Raw genomic sequence first — 24,329 nt, 5'->3', positions numbered from 1 at the left:
AGAAAAATTATGTGATTATGCCGTTGCAGGGATTACACTACTGCTTGAATGCGTTATATCAGGCATAGGCAAACTCCGGCCCTCCAGATGTTTGAGACTACAATACTCACCATCCCTAGCTAACAGGACCAGTGGTCAGGGATGATGGGAATTGTAGTCCCAAACATTTGGAGGGCTGGAGTTTGCCTATGCCTGTGTTATATGGACACACTGCTTGTGGCTTCACTACCTCACAGGAGGACACATTGTTAACCACAAAAAGTTATAAGTGGGTAAGAGACTTACAGAAAAGGAAAAAAACGCAGTGCCTTTCAAAGGCACTTCACCCGATTAGTTTATCTGTTGCATTTATGGGTGCTATAGAGTGTTTATGGCATGTGTATGTAGATAAAATCATAAATGGGGTCGCTTTTCCAAATAGCTATTTGCTTACGCTTCAATAAACAATGAGTGGTACTTGACTTGAGGAAACTCAAATGCAGCATGGTTTGCAGTACTGTTACTTCAGAAAGACAAGGCCCATAGCAATACAGAGGGTGGCAGTGTGTGAAAACAGGCAGGCTATTAAACTGCGAAAGATTGATACAGAGCGGAAGATTGCTATGGAACAAGCTGAGTGATTGGTTTTCCCAATTGGCTGTATAATCCTTTTGCTATCTGAGTAGCATTTAGTACTGTGTCAACATGCTGTTTCCACTAGGCACCTGCTGCAAACCGCTCATCTGTACACACTTGTAATTCTGATCACTTAACCTTAGAATAAATGTATGTCAATTGGTCTTCATAGCTACGCCTTTCCTCCTAATCTACCCAGAGCCAAAACCTTATGCTTAAAAAAATAAAAATAAATCTCTGCTAAGCAAATCATGCCCAAACATCAAAACAGGAAAACGGTTAGCATCTGAAACTCCTTTGAAACAGTCTTGTATAGTTTTTTAATCAGATGTGCATCCCCATGATCAAATTAACCATTTGGAGGCAGGAACTAACCAGAAAAGTGTATCACACATCAATACTGGGAGAGGCAGAAAGGTAGTATGGTTAAAAAGTCTAGCCACTTGAGCAGGTAGAATTTGACTAACATTAGGACATGACCTTAGGCTGAACACTTGAGATTTCAGATTTATAAGTATTATTAGTATTATTAGGGATGAGTTATGGTTGCTTTTCACCTTGAAAGTAGCAATTTGGGGAAGCTGAAACCCCACCTGAAAACACTTGAATCCGAAATTTTTCTGTCACTTTTCACAACTGCCCACAGCCGCTGTTTCCCTCTTTGTTGTTACTGCTTCATTTGTCATGGAGCAATTTCAATCAATAAAGGGTCACATTCTCAAAGTGATGGCATCATAGTGCTACGCAGCCATTGAGCTGACGTCACTAAGGGCAAATGAAGCCAATTTAAAATGAGGGCAGTGCTTCCTATATTAAATCACAGGAGCTAATTCTAGCCAATCAGGGATCCTGCTGACTAAAATGATTCTGGGAGAAAAGGAGGGGGGGAGATCCCAGGACAGCTCTTTTTTGATGGATTGCGGCCACCAGGGTTGCCATATGTCCGGAATTCGCCAGACACAGTTGGGATTTGGTTGTCGAAAACTATGTCGAAAATTGCTTAAATGTCCAGGAAAATCTGGATGTCTGGCAACCTGGAACCTAGGCCAAAAAAGAAAAAGAGAGTGAGAGTGAGAGTGAGAGCAAGAAAAGCTCAACAACTTTGCCAAAAAAAAGGCTCAACAACTTTTGTGTCCAGATTTTCACTTTTTGAAATATAGCAACCCTAGCAGCCACCCTGGCAAGGAAAGACCCTGAGGTTTACTGGCCTATTTGGCATTCTCTCTTTGTTTTCAACATTATATTTCTCTTGAATAGTGAAAGATATTGAAATGAAATTTAAAATTCATGCTTAGGATACAATTTTATGTTTCAAATTCAAATATTAGACCCCTTTCCGTTCATAAGAGAGAGAGAATAGGCGAACTATGAGTGTTGCGAAGGAACGTTTCCTTTTGTCTGTCTGTCTCATTGAACATCTTCCTCCGATGACCCAAGGTTCTACTATTATGAGAGAGGAAGAACAATCTTTTGCATCGGTTTCCTCACATCATGTATAATTGCCAGAAGGCAACTAGCAACAGCAGCAGCATGGAGATGGAGAAAGAGAAGCCATCCCCTGAATAGTTATTTGAGCGACTGAACAAGTTGATTCTTCCGAGATGCTATACAATTTCATTAGTTTTGAATAATAGGGAGTAATAATCCTACATGGAAAAGAGCCTTGCTGACTTGCTTGAGCAATGGAGATCATTCATATAGGCTGGATTTCTCTTGTGGCAATTTCTCATTTGTTTGTACATTTCTACAATGAAGTAGCAAATAAATAAAGGGCAGAATCCAGTTAAAATTCAGTGTGCTTTGAATTCAGCGGGAGAGATAAGTTCACGCATAAGCTCTCCCATTTCAATCCAGTAGTGGGTGGCATGATGGGGTGATGCCACTACCTGACCTCTGGCCATGTGTATTGCTGCCACTTACTGGAAGGTAGAAGGCAAGGCGAGAGACAGGGGGGAAGTTGTTGCGGTGCAAACAAACTAGCAGGAGTGCCAGATTGGCTCCGCTGCCTTGTTTGCACCACACTGACCCCGCAGCCTTGCCCCTTGTCCCTCTACTTCCTAGTACACAGAAATTATGCAAGTGACCAGGAGGTCAAGTGAGTGATAATGCCCTACTACACTGCCCACTACTGAGGACTAATGAGTGCTTAACTTGGACTGGCTTGTACCCAAATGCCCAGAAATCCACATAGAAACATTGCTCTGAAATTCTGCAGTCTTAAATCAGCACTGAGCTCCCAAACAATTTACAAACTTAATAAAAAAAGGCAGTGTGCTATTCTAAACTAATTTAATTGACTAATATTTGCCCCACAGAGATTACTGCAGTGAAATAGCAGATAATAATAAGCAAGGTCTCAGCATGCTATGAGCTATAAGCTAAACTGCTAGGCTGACAGAAAAACAATCTGCTACACTAGGTAATTTCCCCCCCTTTCCAGAAATATTGGCTTCACAAAATAGTTCTATATATAACCTAAGCAGGCTGATAACTCATATTTATCTATAGCAGATGATCAGACCTACTGTGCAGCTTCTAGATATAGATATACACTGGCATAAATATGTTTCCCTTTAGGTATGAGTATTTTTTTTAAGGAAAAAAAATCCTACATACTATGAGTGGTGATCCCTATGTAGTCAAACTGGAATCATACATACAGAAGTGGGATAAATCAATGGACTTGGGGGAAGTCCATGGTTTGCAAAGTACCAAAAAAAACCCCCAAACCTTATTAAAATCCCTAATAGAAGAAACAACCCAAAACAGGCCAGTGAGAGCTAAGCATGCTTAGTAGCCACTGGGAATTTCAATTCAGTTCACATTTGAAGGCGGACGTACATATTTTGCACTTTCTGAAATGCCAACAGAAACACAGCTGATCCCTTTAAAACTCGCATTTCTCTGAATTTTGCAATGCACTTCTCCAGCTAAGTAACATGGGCAGAAATGCATATACTAGGGAAAAGTCTGTGTATGAATGAACATTAGTGAAAACAGATACAATATGCATTATATTAAGAGGAATGGCTTTGCAAAATTGCATACAAAAATGTGTGTATTAGAAGTTTGCCCTAAAATAGTAATGAATTTTCTTGAGATCATTTAAAAAAAAAAAGGTGAGGAAAAGGGGGGAACTGAACTTAAAATTGACCGAACTGAAACTGACCAATTTGCCCATCATGGCTTGTGGCATCCTGGGAGTATAAATTATCCTATAAAGGACTAAACTTTGCTTTTGTGTTCTGGCTGACCCAAGCTTATTAATTTTATGCGTTGCAAGTATTATTTTTAGCCAGTGACCATCTTTATCTGCTATAAACAAACACAGCATGTTATGTTTCATTAATTCTGCCAGTATCCACAAGCTGAGTGTAATGCTAATGATGACCCAAGTGCCATTTCATTCAGATCTCCACAATTGCAACAACAATAATCATCATCATAATAATGAATGAACAACTGTCTATTAGTACAGAAGAAGCTGCATGGACATTTTTGTCTCATCTGTACTTGCTTTATATCAATTAGTAGAACTCAGTGGAGGCTGCTGCCCATTTGGCACAAAGCAAGGAGGCCAACTCTAGGTGGCGCCAGAGCCAACAACAGGCAGAGCCAACCAATTCTAATTTTGTCCCCATCTTCCTCCCTGCTAAGTTCTACAAGGGGAACAAATAAGATGAAGCTAATAGCTGTTCCCTGGACTGGATGTAAGCATTGCTTGCAGTTTGTCAGGCTGACGATCAAAGAGCCTAAAGGACTCATCTTATCTCCAAAGCAGCTTTTAAAAACAGAATTCAGTTTACCTGAAGAGGCAAAGACTATTATTGGGCGACTGTGGGATTTATAAAGGCTAACCCATCTTGGCTAACCCATCCCCTTAGAACTCTTGTGAGATCCTGAATGGTCCACAGGAATTTCTAAAATTCTGATGTAAGTCAAGTCCTGAACTAAGATGTGGAACAGAATGTAATTATCCATTGGATTCTGCACATTTATGCATTTTGCAGTACAGAGGTGTTGTTGTTGTTGTTGTTGTTTAATCGTTTAGTCATGTCCAACGCTTCGTGACCCCATGGACCACAGCACGCCAGGCACTCCTGTCTTCCATTGCCTCCCGCAGTACAGCGGTAACTCGGGTTAAGTACTTAATTTGTCCCAGAGGTCTGTTCTTAACCTGAAACTGTTCTTAACCTGAAGCACCACTTTAGCTAATGGGGCCTCCTGCTGCCGCCACGCCGCTGGAGCACGATTTCTGTTCTTATCCTGAAGCAAAGTTCTTAACCTAAAGCACTATTTATGGGTTAGCAGAGTCTGTAACCTGAAGCCTATGTAACCTGAAGCGTATGTAACCCGAGGTAATAATAATAATAATAATAATAATTTATTATTTATACCCCGCCCATCTGGCTGAGTTTCCCCAGCCACTCTGGGCGGCTCCCAATCAGTATTAAAAACAATACAGCATTACATATTAAAAACATCCCTGAACAGGGCTGCCTTAAGATGTCTTCTGAACGTCAGGTAATTCTTTATCTCTTTGACATCTGATGGGAGGGCGTTCCACAGGGCGGGCGCCACTACCGAGAAGGCCCTCTGTCTGGTTCCCTGTAACCTCACTTCTCGCAATGAGGGAACCGCCAGAAGGCCCTCGGCGCTGGATCTCAGTGTCCGGGCTGAACGATGGGGGTGGAGACGCTCCTTCAGGTATACAGGACCGAGGCCGTTTAGGGCTTTAAAGGTCAGCACCAACACTTTGAATTGTGCTCGGAAACGTACTGGGAGCCAATGCAGATCTCTCAGAACCGGTGTTATGTGGTCCCGGCGGCCACTCCCAGTCACCAGTCTAGCTGCCGCATTCTGGAATAACTGCAGTTTCCGGGTCACCTTCAAAGGTAGCCCCACGTAGAGCGCATTGCAGTAGTCCAAGCGTGAGATAACTAGAGCATGCACCACTCTGGCGAGACAGTCCGCGGGGAGGTAGGGTCTTAGCCTGCGTACCAGGTGGAGCTGGTAGACAGCTGCCCTGGACACAGAGTTAATCTGCGCCTCCATGGACAGCTGTGAGTCCAAAATGACTCCCAGGCTGCGCACCTGGTCCTTCAGGGGCACAGTTACCCCATTCAGGACCAGGGAATCCTCCACACCTGCCCGCCTCCTGTCCCCCAAAAACAGTACTTCTGTCTTGTCAGGATTCAACCTCAATCTGTTAGCCGCCATCCAACCTCCAACCGCCTCCAGGCACTCACACAGGACCTTCACCGCCTTCACTGGTTCTGATTTAAAGGAGAGGTAGAGCTGGGTGTCATCTGCATACTGATGAACACCCAGTCCAAACCCCCTGATGATCTCTCCCAGCGGCTTCATATAGATATTAAAAAACATGGGGGAGAGGACAGAACCCTGAGGCACCCCACAAGTGAGAGCCCAGGGGTCTGAACATTCATCCCCCACCACCACCTTCTGGACACGGCCCAGGAGGAAGGAGCGGAACCACTGTATAACAGTGCCCCCAGCTCCCAGCCCCTCTAGACGGTCCAGAAGGATGTTATGGTCGATGGTGTCAAAGGCCGCTGAGAGATCCAGCAGAACTAGGAAACAGCTCTCACCTTTGTCCCTAGCCCGCCGGAGATCATCAACCAGCGCGACCAAGGCAGTTTCAGTCCCATGGTGAGGCCTGAATCCCGATTGGAAGGGATCCAAATGGTCCGTTTCCTCCAGGCGTGCTTGGAGTTGTTCAGCAACCACCCGCTCAATCACCTTGCCCAAGAATGGCAGATTTGAGACTGGGCGATAGTTGGCCAAATTGGCCGGGTCTAAAGATGTTTTTTTAAGAAGCGGTTTAATGACCGCCTCTTTCAGCGGGTCTGGGAAGGCTCCCTCATGGAGGGAAGCGTTCACCACCCCGCAAAGCCCATCGCCCAGCCCTTCCCGGCTCGCTTTTATCAGCCAGGATGGGCAAGGATCAAGGAGACAGGTGGTCGGTTTCACTCGTCCAAGCAGCCTGTCCACATCCTCGGAGGTAACAGATTGGAATTGATCCCATGTAACAGGACCAGACAGAACTCTAGCACTCTCCCGCCCTGGCCCTGCTCCCACGGTGGAGTCTACCTCCTTCTGAATCTGAGCGATTTTATCTGCAAAAAACTTTGCAAAAGCATTGCAGGAGATCTTGGGGTCCCTACCAGGCCCCGTTGGTACAGGTGGTTCTGATAGATTGCGAACCACCTGAAAAAGTCTCCTGCTGCTGTTTTCTGCAGATGCAATGGAGGCGGTGAAGAAGGCCCTCTTCGCCGTCGCCATTGCCACTTGGTAGGCTCGACGTTGAGCTCTAACCCGTGTCCGGTCTGATTCAGAATGAGTTTTCCGCCACCGGCGCTCTAGCCGTCTCAACGATTGTTTCATCACCCTCAGCTCCGGGGAAAACCACGGGGCTGTCCGGGCTCCATGCAATCGGAGAGGGCGCTTCGGAGCCAGACAGTCAATAGCCCTGGTTAACTCCGCATTCCAGCGGGCCACCAGGGAATCAGCTGAAAGGCCATCAACTTGGGATAGAGCATCCCCTACCACTCTCTGGAAGCCAATTGGATCCATTAAGTGGCAGGGGCGGACCATCCGAATCGGTCCCACCTCCCTGCGGAGGGGAAGGGTTGCGGAGAAGTCCAGTTGCACCAGGAAGTGATCTGACCATGGCACTTCTTTTGTTTCACTTTTAGTTAATGTCAGATCACCAGCATCCGTAGAGGTAAACACCAAGTCTAAGGCATGTCCGTGGCTATGAGTTGGGCCAGACTTATTCAGGGACAGCCCCATGGAGGCCATGCTTTCCACGAAGTCCCGAGCGGCCCCTTGTAAGGTCGTGTCGGCATGGATGTTAAAATCCCCCAGGACAACCAGGCTAGGTGTCTCCAGGAGCATATCCGCCACGACCTGAAGCAGCTCGGGCAGGGAATCCTTGGTGCAGCGGGGAGGTCGGTACACCAGTAGGAATCCTGTACTGCCCCTATTGCCCAACTTCCAGAACATGCACTCAGAAAACTGGGTCTTCCCAATAGGACGCCTGGTGCAGACTAATGACTTCCTAAAAATCACTGCAACCCCCCCTCCCCGCCCACATGACCTGGGTTGCTGTGCGTAAGAGAAACCCGGTGGGCAAGCAGCGGCAAGGGCAGGCCCATCTGCTTCATCCAACCAAGTCTCTGTTACACATGCCAGATCAAATCCTCCATCCATGATCAAGTCATGGATGGCAGTGGTCTTATGAATCATTGACCTGGCATTGCACAGCAACACTTTCAGGTCATGTGGGTATCCCTTGCTGATTCTAGTATCCATCCGGTCAGGACCAGACCCGGAGGCAGGAATAGTCCTCAGACAACGACTAAACCTGCCTCCTCTGTAATGACATGGTCTGGTCTTAGCGTAACTCCTCCTCCTACCCGTGATCACTGAGATCGGTTGTCCCAGTGCATTCCCCCCTGTGGAACATGCCCCAGCCATTTTGTGGGCTGGGGCCCACTCCCCGGCAGCCCTGACCCCTCCCCCTAAGAACAAAATAACAACTTATACAAACAAACAAAACTAATAAAACAATACAAACAAAAAATGTAAAAATTACAAGATCATAAAAAAAAAAAAAAATTCCCCAAACCCAACCAAACATCCATCCCACCCCCACCCCCCACATACAAAAAATCCAAAAGAAATTTTTTTAAAAACATTTTAAAAACACTCTGTGCCCCTCCTGCAGTAACACTGTCCTAGTGAGGCCTGTCAGGCCCCGCCCTGGGCCAGATGGTAAGTGGCAGGAAGGAGCAGGGCCCTCAAGCACTCACTCAGGGGAGTCCTCCTGGGCAGCAGGCAGCAAGCACCAAGCAGTCCTTATGAGGCCTGTCAGGCCCCGCCCCAGGCCAGATGGTAAGTGGCAAGAGCAGGACCCTCCAGCACTCACTCAGGGGAGTCCTCCTGGGCAGCAGGCAGCAAGCACCAAGCAGTCCTTATGAGGCTTCAGGCCCCGCCCCAGGCCAGATGGTAAGTGGCAAGAGCAGGACCCTCCAGCACTCACTCAGGGGAGTCCTCCTGGGCAGCAGGCAGCAAGCAGCACGCAGTCCTTGTGAGGCTTCAGGCCCCGCCCCAGGCCAGATGGTAAGTGGCAAGAGCAGGACCCTCCAGCACTCACTCAGGGGAGTCCTCCTGGGCAGCAGGCAGCAAGCACCAAGCAGTCCTTATGAGGCCTGTCAGGCCCCGCCCCAGGCCAGATGGTAAGTGGCAAGAGCAGGACCCTCCAGCACTCACTCAGGGGAGTCCTCCTGGGCAGCAGGCAGCAAGCACCAAGCAGTCCTTATGAGGCTTCAGGCCCCGCCCCAGGCCAGATGGTAAGTGGCAAGAGCAGGACCCTCCAGCACTCACTCAGGGGAGTCCTCCTGGGCAGCAGGCAGCAAGCAGCACGCAGTCCTTGTGAGGCTTCAGGCCCCGCCCCAGGCCAGATGGTAAGTGGCAAGAGCAGGACCCTCCAGCACTCACTCAGGGGAGTCCTCCTGGGCAGCAGGCAGCAAGCACCAAGCAGTCCTTATGAGGCCTGTCAGGCCCCGCCCCAGGCCAGATGGTAAGTGGCAAGAGCAGGACCCTCCAGCACTCACTCAGGGGAGTCCTCCTGGGCAGCAGGCAGCAAGCACCAAGCAGTCCTTATGAGGCTTCAGGCCCCGCCCCAGGCCAGATGGTAAGTGGCAAGAGCAGGACCCTCCAGCACTCACTCAGGGGAGTCCTCCTGGGCAGCAGGCAGCAAGCACCAAGCAGTCCTTATGAGGCTTCAGGCCCCGCCCCAGGCCAGATGGTAAGTGGCAAGAGCAGGACCCTCCAGCACTCACTCAGGGGAGTCCTCCTGGGCAGCAGGCAGCAAGCACCAAGCAGTCCTTATGAGGCCTGTCAGGCCCCGCCCCAGGCCAGATGGTAAGTGGCAAGAGCAGGACCCTCCAGCACTCACTCAGGGGAGTCCTCCTGGGCAGCAGGCAGCAAGCACCAAGCAGTCCTTATGAGGCTTCAGGCCCCGCCCCAGGCCAGATGGTAAGTGGCAAGAGCAGGACCCTCCAGCACTCACTCAGGGGAGTCCTCCTGGGCAGCAGGCAGCAAGCACCAAGCAGTCCTTATGAGGCTTCAGGCCCCGCCCCAGGCCAGATGGTAAGTGGCAAGAGCAGGACCCTCCGGCACTCACTCAGGGGAGTCCTCCTGGGCAGCAGGCAGCAAGCACCAAGCAGTCCTTATGAGGCTTCAGGCCCCGCCCCAGGCCAGATGGTAAGTGGCAAGAGCAGGACCCTCCAGCACTCACTCAGGGGAGTCCTCCTGGGCAGAGGTACCACTGTACAGTTCTTTGTTCAAAAATACATTAAAAATGTGTTTTGGATATGTTATTACCCCTAGATACCTTGGAATTTACCAGCACCTCAAGATGGAAAAATGGTCCCAGACCCATTTGCATTACATTTTTTCAGGCATCTTGGTTATTGTTAAATAGATAATGTTCCCTATTTGTTGTTATCCTAGCCGCCCTGAGGCCCAGATTCGGGCGGGGAGGGCGGGATACAAATAAAAGTTGTTGTTGTTGTTGTTGTTTATTATTATTATTATTATTATTATTATTATTATTATTATTATTATCATCATCATCTACCCTGAATCTGAATTTAGTTGCTGTATGTGAAGGACAGCCAACACAATGAACTCCAGATGTTGTTGGAATCCCACCAGTCCTAGCCAACATGACCAATGAAAACATAAGAGCCTCGCTAGAGCAAGCCAAAGGCCCATCTGGTCCAGCACCCTGTTCTCAAAGTTGCCAGCCAGGTGTTGGTATTACAGAGGCATCCTAGGTGGATCCTGGAGGTTGTACACAGCCATCATGGATCAAGGATGATGGAAGTTATAGTTCAACAAAGCTGTAGTCCAACTGCACTTTGAGGACACATTGGGTGGAATTCAACATGGTGCTGTTATAAATGCTCCATCTGCACAAGCACATGAACTTGCCAGATGGAACAATCCCCCTCCCTGTGTATTTTTCTGGGGGTTCTCCCACACCCACCCCAAGCTAATTACCGGGGGGGAGGGGCAATTGTAAGTCCCCTATTGTAAGTCATCAACAATGACTGCTATTTTTCTACAAAAAGGGGTGCCAGAACCAGTGGCGTAGCGTGGGTTGTCAGCACCCAGAGCAAGGCAAGTAATTTGCGCCCCCTAACCCGTGGATTTGCGCCCCCTAACCCTAACCCCCAGATGTTGCACCTGGTGCGGCCGGCCCCCCTGCACCCCCCACACTACGCCACTGGCCAGAACTCTCCATGAATGCCTCCTTTGTTCTCTTATAAAATGGCACCCATCTGAGAGCTGCCAGAACTGAGTTCCAGCTGGGGAAAAAACCCTGTCAGCTACCATCGAACAATTTATACATTTATCCTTTGTTATTACCTGAATTTATTGTTTTCCATCTGTGGGACAGGTGACGTACATGCTATGCTTTCAAAGAGTGAATGCATCTTTATGAGCTTTCATGGATTAAGGATAAAAATCTGATGCCACTCAGTATGACGGGTGATTATGTTAAGGCCCTTGTTTATCACGGCACTTGCCATTTTTTGTAACCTTCACGGGTTTTTTAAAAAATGGCTCCATATTTGTTCGGTGGTAATGTCATTAATCAGGGACAAGTCTTCTCCATTATTGTTTTAAAATGTATGAAAGAAGTAACTGCATGCCTAACACAACAGAAAATTGACAATGTCCCCACATCACTCTGACATACTCCTTGTTTACCCAGTAGCTTTACAAATGCAAATACTAATCAGGACCTTCTTCTGGTAGATATTAAGTCATTTTATGTCTAAAGAATAGTTTGCTCAATAGGCCTATTAACTCTGCGCCTAGAGCTTACATTGAGTGAGCACCTTACAGTATTTATTTTGAGTGGATGCCTTATTTGAAATGTTACAGTAGAGTCCTGTAATGTCCAAATGGATATAAGTCCCACTGAATTCAGCGGGGCTTACTCCCAGGTAAGTAGTTAGAGAATTGCTGCCTTAGATAAATAAAATGAGTTCATTAGGTCACAAGAGCCACCTCAGATCTGACTTACCTGTGGTAGTGAACTGAGCATTTTGGTAAATCAGTACAGTCTTTTTTCTTTCTTTTTTTAAAGGAAACAACAACAACCATGAACGCAAAAGTGGAAGTTAAGACTCAGCTATATTAGTCAAAAAACAGCATTTTGAATGCATTGTAAACATGCAACACCAGATAGCGCTGGAGAGCAAAAAAAAAAAAATTCTATGCAATTTTCCATTGCGTTTTTTTTTCTTTTGTAATGATTTAATTTCTGACTTCTTTATAGTGGGGGGCTTTTCTGTGTGTAGATCCACCTTTACTTTTACAGAACTGTAAGTAAGGTTTTAATAACACTGGGAATTATCTAGTCCAGTAACAAAAATAGTTTGGAGGAGGAAATCCAAACTCCAACAGGTAACTACTGAGACATTAAAGTTATCCTTCCTTGACATTTGTTCTGTATGTTTTGGAAACTGAGAACATTTTCTCTCCCTGAGCTAGTAGATGTTCTGCCTCATTGTGCTGTTTGTTTTATTTCCCCCTTTGTCTCTGTATTTAGAACTGCTTTAATTTCCCCTCTGTAAATCCATTAGCAACTGATTGCACCTTAGGTTGTCCCTAGGTAGCAATTTAATCCTGTTTAGGTCAGAAGAAGAAAACTGATTTGCAGCTGGCCTTGCATTGACCTTTCACCCCATCTCCACCATCTCTTTTATCTCAAGTCAGGTTCAGCCATCCATTATTCCTTCTTCTACAGCTAGGAATACCTTCTTCTACATCAATTATTCCTTCTTCTACAGCTTCTTCTATAATCTGCAGATTATTTGCTGTACAGGTTGTGCTCAAGTTACTGCTAAATTATTATAAACTATCCTGCAGCATGATTTCTGACAGAATTTCTCACTGGCTGCCAAGTTCAAGGTGTTACTATTGGTATTGAAACCCTTAATGTTGTGGGACTAGTTTAGTTAAGGGATCACTTTACCCCATATATGCCCACTCAGTTGCTTGGATCTGCAGAACTTGCCTGTTTACAAGTGGCATGCAATGCCTGCTCTTCACTTGTAAAAAGTTATTCCTTGTACTTTGGAACTCTCTGCCACTTGATATTAGTCAGCATCCCTGTATTCTTTCAGACGCCTGCTAAAAACATTTCTGCTTTGTTGGGCCTCTTGAGACACAAGATTTGGTTACACATTTTACTGTATTTGAACCATTTTAAAAATATGTCTGATTTTTTAATTTTAATTTTGTCGAAGATATTTGTTGCTCTAGGCTCCTTCTGGAGGAAATGTGGGATATAAGCATGATGTATAAATGAATAAATTGAAGATTGATTTACATGAAAGCGTGGATTGGATGTGAGTTTAGCTGACACAGCCCAATGCATGCTGAGACAAAGAACATTATGTTCAAAACGATTCTAAGCGGTTAATCCAGTCATTGTTACACCCCCCCTCCCAGATCTTGGCTTTATACTTGATAGCATCTTCTGTATCTCACAGCACTGATTTTCTTTAGCCTAAAAACTCTCTTGACATTACTTCAGTCAATCAAGTGTTCGTTACGGTTGGCCAACCAATAAACAGAGTACAAAATATAAAGTACAAATGCATAACCTCAGCAGAACAAGTTATTAATCACTAGCGTTGACATGCTAGGAATTAACAATCATAGTGAATCTTAGCGATGTGACAACATTCAGATATCTTGCCACCTGTTCAGTAATAGGCCCATGAAGTAAAATACTCAATATGGCCTCAAAGAATGAACCAGGAAACACATTTGTGCATCATGTAATCCAGTGATTCTCAAAGAATGTGGGCACACCACATGGGTGTGGCAGGAGAGGATGGCAAATTATTTTGCAAATGAGTCATGTTCTTATGTAGCTGCATTGTTTTATACTTTCTGGCTGTCCCATGATCATATTATAAAGTAGTGTTCTATGTTAAAAATCCAGCACTGCTAGGAGTTACTTCTTTTTGTTTTCCAAGGTACAGTGGTACCTCTGGTTACGTACTTAATTCATTCCAGAGGTCCGTTCTTAACCTGAAACTGTTCTTAACCTGAAGCACCATTTTAGCTAATGGGGCCTCCCGCTGCCGCCACATGATTTCTGTTCTCATCCTGAAGCAAAGTTTTTAACCCGAAGTAATATTTCTGGGTTAGCAGAGTCTGTAACCTGAAGTGTATGTAACCCGAGGTACCACTGTATTTCTTACCAATTAAAAAATCGGTGTGCGGCAAGCAAATTTTTATTTTGAAAGTGTGGCCCAGATTAAAAAAAGTTTGAGAACCACTGATCTAACTTACTGAGTAGAAGAATGGGAGACACCTATTCAAAATCTCAAATGAATACAAGGATAGCACCTATACTTGAAAGGAACTATGGAAATCTGCCACCTAGGATCTTAGAGGGTAAGGGATCAAATCAAAACCCAAGATGTGCTGGGAGGAGGGGGGGTTTGGAATAGGCATATCTCTGGCTGAGCTAAACCAGCTAAAGCCAGAGACACTGTATACCAGTGTAGGACCTCCATCACAGATGAACCAGGGCTGAGCTGAAGTCTCAAAAGAGGGGTGTTCTGGGGCCGGGCAGGGGAGACCTATCCCATTCCAGTCTCCTTTCAGCTTGGTCACATGACCCGGCAACTCCACAGTAGTTAACTTGGCAAAAAGTTTGCAGTTTAGTAGCCAAAAGGTTGGCTATCTGCAGTTTAGTAGCGCTGCAGAGAGCTTGCTGGGGAAACCATGCATAACAAGGAACTCAAAAATAACTTTAACAAGGTTTTAATAACAAAACAAAAACTCCGTTTACACTAAAGATAACAATAACAAACATGACCCAACCACCAACCCATCCCCCTGTCGCGAATTCCTCGCGGCGCTTTTTAGCGAAATGCTCAGAGTCCCAGGTTTTTCCAGTGCAGTCTTTTTAATGTGAGCTATATACAGGTATTTACAAAAACAGTCCATACAGAGTACCCGCTCCTTAAGGCAAACGAATACTCTCCACCACAGCACAACCACCACAGTTACTGTTGAACACGCTTTCCTTTTAAAACAGGTGATAGCCAATCATATTCCTGCTGAGTCACTCTGACCCAGCACTTCACAGAGTATTGCATCAGCCTGTTGAAGCCTGCAGACTTACTTAGTATCCTGCGAATCCCAACACCCCCAGGGTAATGAGAGAGCTAGGTGCTGCTCCTTATATACTATGCCCAAATGCTGACACAGCTTAATTAATACAACCTAGGAGCACCTGCTATGTTTCACAGCTGTAAGACTGGGTCTCGTTATTTGCCCTGGCTCTGGCCCTTAAAGACATACACAACTTGTGAAACAATAATGAACCTTCACATTTTACAGTGACCATTCAACAAAAAGAGTGGTGCAATTCAAACTCTGTTTGAAAGTCTTGCTTCCCCTCTGCCAAGTTCAGGCCACCTCAGCCAGCATTAGCCCTGCTTCTCAAAGGAGTTGGGAACAAGGAAGCTCCACCGGCACAATTTACCTTGGCATAAATCACTCTGGCTTCCTCTTGCTTGGATTGCTGTGTAAAACATTAACGTGGGCCAGCAGAACTGCTCTTCTTAGGTATAATGAGAAAAGTTAGATGTATCCATTGGTAAGAGGTGGACATAGGGTGGATCTACATTAATGTTTTATAACATTAAGGAAGGGTTAAGGAATGATTTTCATAACATAGATGGACACATTGCATTCTGCTTGTAACAGAGCAACCAGGAACCCGCAATAGGAAACTGCATTGTTATGGACACAACAAGGTAAGGAACATTTTTTTACCAGTATGCCCTGTGGTGTTTCAGAATGATGTATCTAACATCGTTCTAATAACGATAAAAGGGTCAGTGTAGATCCAGCCCAAGAACATGCTCCATTTTCTCCTGCATAATCTATATCCATAGATTTGGCTTGCAATGGGTGCAATGACAGCAGATAAGACAAACCCATAATATTTCCCCCAATTAACTTGCTTTCCCATAGAGACACAACAAGAGTCAAGCAACCCATGTTCTGCCACAAACAGCGGAGAGGCAGAGGAGCAGATTCAATGCCATTGACAAACAAGCTACTTAATGAGCTAAGACTAACTTCCAGATTAAGCAAAATAAAAAAATTCCTTCCAGTAGCACCTTAAAGACCAACTAAGTTAGTTCTAGGTATGAGCTTTCGTGTGCATGCACACTTCTTCAGATACACTGAAACAGAAGTTTCCAGACCCTTCTATATAGTGAGAAGGTGGGGAGGGGTATTACTCAGAAGGGTGGTGGGAATGGGTGATTGGCAGATAGCTGTGATGAGCCTGTTGTCGACTCTTAACGACTGCAATAGGTCTTACAGGAAAAAGCAAGGGGTGAGAAGGTGAAAACGGCTTTGTCATGTATAATGAGATAAGAATCCAATGTCTTTGTTCAGACCAGGTCTCTCCGTGGTTTTAAGTTTGGTGATAAATTGCAATTCAGCAGCTTCTCTTTCCAGTCTATTTCTGAAATTCCTATATAGTGAGAAGGTGGGGAGGGGTATTACTCAGAAGGGTGGTAGGAATGGGTGATTGGCAGATAGCTGTGATGAGCCTGTTGACAACCTGTTGAAGGGTCTGGTGACTTCTGTTTCAGTGTATCTGAAGAAGTGTGCATGCACACGAAAGCTCATACCTAGAACTAACTTAGTTGGTCTTTAAGGTGCTACTGGAAGGAATTTTTTTATTTTGTGTTGACTATGGCAGACCAACACGGCTACCTATCTGTTCCAGATTAAGGGCAGAGGTAGCAACACTTTTGCTATGTCGTACAATCTTCTCCCTCTCTTCTCGGCCACCTTTTCGCTATGCGATGCAAGTCCTGCTGTTTCTCTCATAAGAAGGAGGACCGCGCTTCTTTAATCATTCTAAGGCACTTCTGCAAGGAATGCTGTTTTGGGAGGAATGCTTGCTCAGCAGATAATCTGCCCAGTAATGAGAATGAATCTGGAAGGTAATACGAGGGGTAGCTAATAAAGTCCAGAAGCCAACCCAGAATTCAGTAGCAGCTCTGTGTGTGGAGTGGGGTGGGGGAGGTCTGCTTGCATGGGACCCATTGTGACATTTGGAGTTTATTCAAACCAGAAAATCTAGAGGGCTGTAGAATTATGAAATGGCTTCTTCTCTCCCCCCCCCCCCGAATTAGGATCATACAGTGGTATCTCAGGTTACATACGCTTCAGGTTACATACGCTTCAGGTTACAGACTCCGCTAACCCAGAAATAGTGCTTCAGGTTAAGAACTTTGATTCAGGATAAGAACAGAAATCGTGCTCTGGTGGCACAGCAGCAGCAGGAGGCCCCATTAGCTAAAGTGGTGCTTCAGGTTAAGAACAGTTTCAGGTTAAGAACGGACCTCTGGAACGAATTAAGTACTTAACCCAAGGTACCACTGTACTCCCAGGGGCCCTTCCACACACCATCCTTTTTCGTGCAAAAAAATTTTCATCCATTTCTTATTTATTGCTTACAATCTGCACATCTTTCTGCAAGCTCTTTATGGAAATAACAAAAAAAAAAATTAAAAAATTTATTCATTTCATTTCTCTACCAGCTTTCCTCCCGTGGGAGCTCAGGGCAGTGAACGGCATAAAACCACAATCTATGCAATAAAATATATTTCTAAAACAACAAACAACAAAAACGTGCAATGGAATACGAGCTGCCAAAATTTTAGTCAACGTTGATTTTCTCAAAAGCCTGGGTGAATGGAAATTTTCACAGTTGGTGTCCAAACGCCACCAATGTATAGGGAACTGGCACACCTCCCTATGAAGGGAGTTTCATGAATGAGGTTTTGCCCCATCATGGGGCCAAATGCATTGGTGGCAGCGCCATTATCTAACTAGTCAGACAGGTGACACAAAGACCACAGGGAAGTTGATATGTGGATGCGTAGTTAACACACACACACTTAGATAAGAATAAATCCCCTTGAACCCAAGCCCCTTTCAGGTGTTTGCCCTCACGGGATTAACAACCATGTGAGGGGGGCAGTGAGGGAGCCCTTCCCCCTCATCATCCACACATTGGAGGGATGGCCTGGACAGTAGATTCTGTTCTCAGTGGGTAGGCTCCCTGTCCTCTGGTTAGAACCCTGCCTGATTAAGATTCTAAATCACAGAGGGAGCCTATGCACACCTGGGGCAGGTTACACCCTATTGTGGGAGGGCGACTGCCTGAAGACGGCTGCAGTGCCACTGAATCTTAAATAGACATGCATAGGATTGTGCTGACCTGTGGGACTCTCCCTAGGCCATGTTCCTTCTCCTCAGGACATGCCCCTGGATGTTTTGGCCTGGCTGGAATGTGTCCTTGAACCTCTCACTTGCCTGAATGGAGGATGGAGAGGTGGGAGTGTAACCCTTTCTGAATTTTGTGCTATTGAAATATAACGTACAAAGGTCAAAGCCATATCCATTGCAACCTTCCCCTGTGCCCCCACCCACCACCACTGGAATGCGCCCCCTGGAAATTTCAGGTGCTCTGAAAAAGGGTCCCTGCCCCTCTTTTAAAACGTGGTCAAATGCTTTTAAGTATGGATTTATCTCATTCACCCCATTATCTTTTGTATAATCTATGATTTATTTTTTTTTCAACAGGGAGGTTCAGTGTATCTAAACGTATCACTTCCTGCCTATAGGATGCGAAGGAATGAACCTGTGCTTATAAATAAATGTCTTATAATGGATTGCAGCCTTAAACTTGAAAAAAATCACTTTGTGCTTAGACTTTTGGATTTTACCACTCTTGTGAGAATCAGATTAAAATACATGTTAGCAGGATAAAATACAAATAATTCAGATGTAACAGCACCCTTCCCATGCAACACAGACAATACTAAAGTAACAGACAGTGCTATTTTTCTTTGCCAACAAGTCAGTGCTATATGGGATGCTGAAAGTATTGTGGTTTGGGGGAAATGGCATGAAGGTTTTAGGAGAGAACGAGAGGGATCATCCAAAGCAAATATTTCCAGACCAAACAAGGTGAAGCCAGACGTTATTTTGAAAGCAAAACAAGTTATACTTACATTTAATGCTCGTGTTCAAACTCTTTGGAGCAGATGAATCAACAGCAGCTGAATTAACAAAACAAAACAAAAAGTTGTTTATCTATGTTTTCAGTATTTTGCTTTCAAATTACAGGAAAGAGTAATGAATGACCTGCTTCTAAGCGATAGGGTTGTTGAAAGTCTGGATTCAATTAAAAGCGTGCTCTTAAGTAACCTCCTTCTCTAAACCTTTTATTTAGAAATCTAACCACAATATGGGATATATAAAAGAGGAAATTATTTGTGGTAGGTTTCTATTTCTTCTTTGTTGATTATGAGGCCAAATCCTCAGCTGTAGCTTAAAAATTTGGTGGTTAAGGCTGCATATGGAAGAACGAATGTGACCTGGGGTGCATAGCATCATGTACCCTACACAGGAAGAAGAAGGATTTGATATCCCGCTTTATCACTACCCGAAGGAGTCTCAAAGCGGCTAACATTCTCCTTTCCCTTCCTTCCCCACAACAAACACTCTGTGAGGTGATTGGGGCTGAGAGACTTCAGAGAAGTGTGACTGGCCCAAGGTCACCCAGCAGCTGCATGTGGAGGAGCGGAGACGCGAACCCGGTTCCCCAGATTACGAGTCCACTGCTCTTAACCACTACACTCACAGGTTTGGTTTAATGATTGAAACAGAGATAGTGTGCTCACAGTTAAGATGTTTGCATGGCTCCATCTCATTACCATGAACAACTGCTGGAGCCCTGCATTTTAAAAGATTAAGCATTGCATGTGACATTGATGTGATAAGGTTATCTTTCAACATCTCAACTCAGCTGTTACCTTCTTCCAAGACAATAATGCCCACTCCCATCACAAAGAGCTCATAACCCACCTACTCACAGCAGCCAGAAACATCAAAACCAGACACTGGAGAGACCTGTCAGGAGTAAGCATGGACCAATGGTACCAAATAGTATGGGAAACAGCCTTACTAGAAAAATTAACCAATGAACTGAAACTGGTGCGGGGACAAATAGAGGAAGACGCCTTCACCCCCGTTTGGCTCCCCTTTATCAAATACACAGCCCAACAAGACAATGACAAAAATCCATCAACAACATACAAATCAATATGGCTAACCTCATCCAAAACACCCACCCACCCCACTCACACTTGAAAACAAAGATCACCACAGCCAATCACAAACAACCACTCCCTAGGCCAACCCCAACTTCTCTCACCACCAAAGGAACACAAGCAAATAGCAAAGAGAACCTGCACAAGCGACGCCGATGCAAAACCCCATGCATACATTAAGTAAAATAGAAACATTGCTGCCCGATCCCACCCCCACCCACCATGCCCCCCTCCACCTCTTCCCCCCTTTTTTCCCTAATGTAACACTAATGTCTCAACAAATGAAACTGATCTGTAGAAAACGTAACTTGAAAAAGAGACATTGCACATACTTTTGTAAGAAATCTTTAATAAAAAATACATTAAAAAAAAAACCTCCAGCTGTTACCTTAGTAATTAACTGAGTAAATAGTATATCATGCATTAAGCAAGCTGGACATTTTGCGGGTCTGTACTACGCCAAGGTAAAAGATCCAAGGTAATTAACAATGGTTAATTGCCTCCAAAAATTGTTCTTTATTCCATAAAGTGGAGGGAGGGGAAGACCCTCAATATATTATTTTTAATATAGGACCAAACATCCAAATTAATAACTTCAGCACAACTTGGCTAGAGCATACAGAAAGTGTATTCAACACATCAGGAAGCCAAAGGGTTAAATCCCTTATATTTTGAATGGCTTTCTTCCTTTGGGTGTGTTTAACAGCTCACTGACTGCAAGCAGAATACTTCCTGAGTTTGGGCAATGCAAGGTATTCTGATATCTTTACTCTATTCCTATGAGCAAACAACAGCAGTGGTATGCCTTAGCCAGCTTAAAGAGCAGAAGACTTTCAGCTCCCTGGAGTCACTGGGCTTGTGATTTACACCAGCCGATAATTTTGTTGTACAGTCTGTGCATACTCACTTGAATGTAAGGTCAAGCGAACACCAGAGGGGTTTGCTCTCAATTAAATGTGTCCAGGGCTGCATACAGGGGGTAGAGCAGGGACCCCAGACTCTTCATTTTTAGGTGTGTGTGTTTTTTTAAGTATGTCAGCCAAATATTTCTGAAGAAAGTTAGAACATGTGGAAGCAACTCTGATGCTTTGGCACTTGGTAGGCAGCACCACTGCTAAGGATACTTAATCACTGTTGCTAGGCAGACAATGGAAAAAGTGTTGACCACCGCCATCTGGGACACAGAAGGGGGCCACCTTACAGCAGTGGGGAATGTAGGTGAATATGGTAGATTATATTGGGGTATGTTAGTTAAAGCACTTTCCTTGTGTCCACACTATTTCAATCACTCCCCAAGTGTTCCAGCTTTTGTAGAATAAAACACAACTGGCTCGTTTGGGGATGTTTTACCCAGAAGTAACTCCCTTAATACAGAGTTTTTATTTTTTCTTGCATATACTATTTTATCTTTGAGGGTTTTTGTTTTTTTCCAATCAAGCGGTGAATAGATTTTATGAAATTAAAAAATACAGGAGAGCATCCTGGGGAGAGCATTCCACAATGAATCAGCAAATACAACCATAAAATAATTAAACACCTTATAAGTTAAAATTCTTATAGGCTCTACACAAGGATATACCGCATTTCGTACAGCCTATAAGAATTTTAACATACACATATGAACACACACACATATAGGGAGAATGTTTTGTGTGTACATATGTTTTGCTGAGTGTCGTGAAACTGCACATACTTGTTGTTCATTGTTGTATATTTGCATCTTGATTTTCCTTCCAGGAGCTCAAGGCTGCATTGTTGAAATATACTCAGAGTTGAGAGTGGATTTCATACTCTTTATTCAGCTAATAGTGGTGAGGAGGAATGGAAGTTTCCCCAGAATGTCTGCTTTATATACATTATTTACACAATGGGCCCCACGTGATTGGCTAATTCTGGGATTCTCCTGTAGGCCAATCAGGTTGCGGATTCACTTCCACCTGGAGCTGGATTGGGTGGCTCCTGTGGACCAATCAGACTGCTGCATTCTGGACCCTATTGTTCTAGAACCAATCAGACTGCTGCATTCTGAATCCTATTGTTCTAGGACCAATCAGACTGCTGCATTTTGGATCCTATTCAACTCAGTACATAACAGTTGTCTTCCCCTTCCCCACTTTTATCTTCACAACAGTCCTGTAGGGTAGGCTGTGGGATGGTAGTTTTAGACACTAAAGTTTTGAAACCGCACATACTTAGATTATTGCTAGCTTCTTACTTTTTCAGAGTCGGCAAACTTTTTGTTTGTTTTGATATTCAGCTAGTATGGAACCTCCTGAGATAACAAAATCCCAACCTTCCTCTGCTTCCATTCTAATCAAAGCCTCGCTGTTCTGCCTACAAATTGGCTGCTAAGAGCCCTGAGAAATCAAGGGTACTGTACAGAAGGGCTTATTCTGCAGACCTGTTTAGACAAATGGGTCCCAAGCAAACGTGGAAACACATCCATGGATGGGAGTCCTCCTCAGCTGCTCCAGCAACAGCCACTTTATCCTTGTCAGAAGTCACCAGGTGTTGCTCAAGCCCACCTCAGAATTACGGTTCTTTGGTAGGGTCAGATTATGTGGATGCATGGAATCTGTTATATATATTTATAATTTAGAAAATTGTTTCAAATTAGCTTTGCATCTCCTGAGTTACACACATATATAACAAGCTATCTGTTTACTAAGGCACACCAGGTGGGCTCTTGGAGCCAAACTACAACATAATGTAAAATCCCCAGGATCGAAATAAGACAACCTGACTGGAAGGAAAATGCCTCCCTAATCCAAAATATGTCAGTAAATGAGCCTGGGAGTGAAAGCAAAACCTTTCCATTCAAGATGAATGTTTTCTGTTCTTAGGCATGATACAACTCATACTAAAACCAGAATACCTAAGGGAACAATGGATGTTAGTTTTGCTATTTCAATACCCGCACCTGAGGGATACAATGGCATGCGGGGGGGTCATAAGCAGTGCACTACTTAGATTTTCACACGCAGAGCTTTTATTTAAGCATGCCTGCCATTTTTCTCTATTTCCCCTGTTTAGCCCAGTAGGGAACTGGTGGAAAAGATTTGCACTGCATGAAAAGAAATCCTTTACAGGTTTTAATTTTGTGCTTTGATTCTTTCCAATGACTCTGTGCAGAGTTTAAATGCTCAGAACTGAGCTTTGAGAGAGATTTCTTCTGAATGCATAAAACCTGGGTCAGATGTAGCTGCGAGTTGCCACTCTATGTAAAAAGGTTTGCAACTTAAAAAGAGCATGCTAGAGTTTGTTCCAGTAAGCAGTTTCAACGTGGGAGAGAAAGTAAGACTTGAAGTTGATTTGGACAAATGAGATCTTCCATCCGAGGTCCTGAAGAATTCGTCCCTATAAATTTTGGCTTCGGCTTCAAGGAATGTAATGGACTGAAAGAATTGGCTGAAGGCCATGCAAGTCCTTGAAATAGTTCCTTCATGTTGGGAACCTCTTCTTTCCATCTTCACAATGTGGGGGCAGAAAGCAGAGATAAGGTGCCGCTCAACTTTGTTGTTGTTTAGTCGTTTAGTCGTGTCCAACTCTTCGTGACCCCATGGACCAGAGCACGCCAGGCACTCCTGTCTTCCACTGCCTCCCACAGTTTGGTCAAACTCATGTTGGTAGCTTCGAGAACACTGTCCAACCATCTCGTCCTCTGTCATCCCCTTCTCCTTGTGCCCTCCATCTTTCCCAACATCAGGGTCTTTTCCAGGGAGTCTTCTCTTCTCATGAGGTGGCCAAAATATTGGAGCCTCAGCTTCAGGATCTGTCCTTCCAGGGAGCACTCAGGGCTGATTTCCTTAAGAATGGATAGGTTTGATCTTCTTGCCATCCATGGGACTCTACAGGGTCTCCTCCAACACCATAATTCAAAAGCATCAATTCTTCGGCAATCAGCCTTCTTTACAGTCCAGCTCTCACTTCCATACATCACTACAGGGGAAAACCATAGCTTTAACTATACAGACCTTTGTCAGCAAGGTGATGTCTCTGCTTTTTAAGATACTGTCTAGGTTTGTCATTGCTTTTCTCCCAAGAAGCAGACGTCTTTTAATTTCACCATCTGCAGTGATCACGGAGCCCAAGAAAGTAAAATCTCTCACTTAGCAGGTGTGAATTATGGATGCCTCCCCTCACGTAGTTGAGATGCTTCTGAACATTTATGAGCATGAGATTTCCAATGGTGAAAGTTTGGGTACTTTGCCTGCAATAATCCTAGCTTTTTCTTCTCTGTGTGATTTAAATGCATTGGGGGGCAAAGGTGGACAAATGTTACTACAGACAGAATATGGGCAGGGGTACTTATGTATTATGGCATATTAAAAGAGAAAACACACAAACACACCTGCGGTATTTTTGGTAGGTATATTCTGTAACATGTAACTGATGCAATAATAGTGGATTTATACAGGACCGTCCACAAATCATTCT

The 24,329-nt window shown here is 44.6% G+C and overlaps 1 protein-coding gene across 10 annotated transcripts in view; it reads right to left on the bottom strand.

The window, feature by feature from the left end:
* The window catches only part of LOC309337907 (spermatogenesis-associated protein 7 homolog), a 70,447-nt gene that overhangs the window by 28,455 nt on the left and 17,663 nt on the right, over positions 1–24,329 (bottom strand). For 6 of the 10 annotated variants that reach the window (XM_081854904.1, XM_081854911.1, XM_081854912.1 and 3 more), the window contains one exon: positions 18,792–18,839. In XM_081854904.1, coding sequence (XP_081711030.1) covers positions 18,792–18,839 — 48 coding nt within the window. Of the gene's footprint in view, positions 1–2,265; positions 2,360–18,791; positions 18,840–19,463; positions 19,517–24,329 lie in introns of those variants that run through there. The other 4 variants (XM_081854908.1, XM_081854909.1, XM_081854910.1 and 1 more) reach the window with 2 other exon arrangements.

The sequence above is a fragment of the Podarcis erhardii genome, assembly GCF_964252035.2.
Source record: "Podarcis erhardii genome assembly, chromosome: 3".
Classification (NCBI taxonomy): Eukaryota; Metazoa; Chordata; class Lepidosauria; order Squamata; family Lacertidae; genus Podarcis; species Podarcis erhardii.
This window is presented reverse-complemented; position numbering and strand designations above follow the sequence as displayed.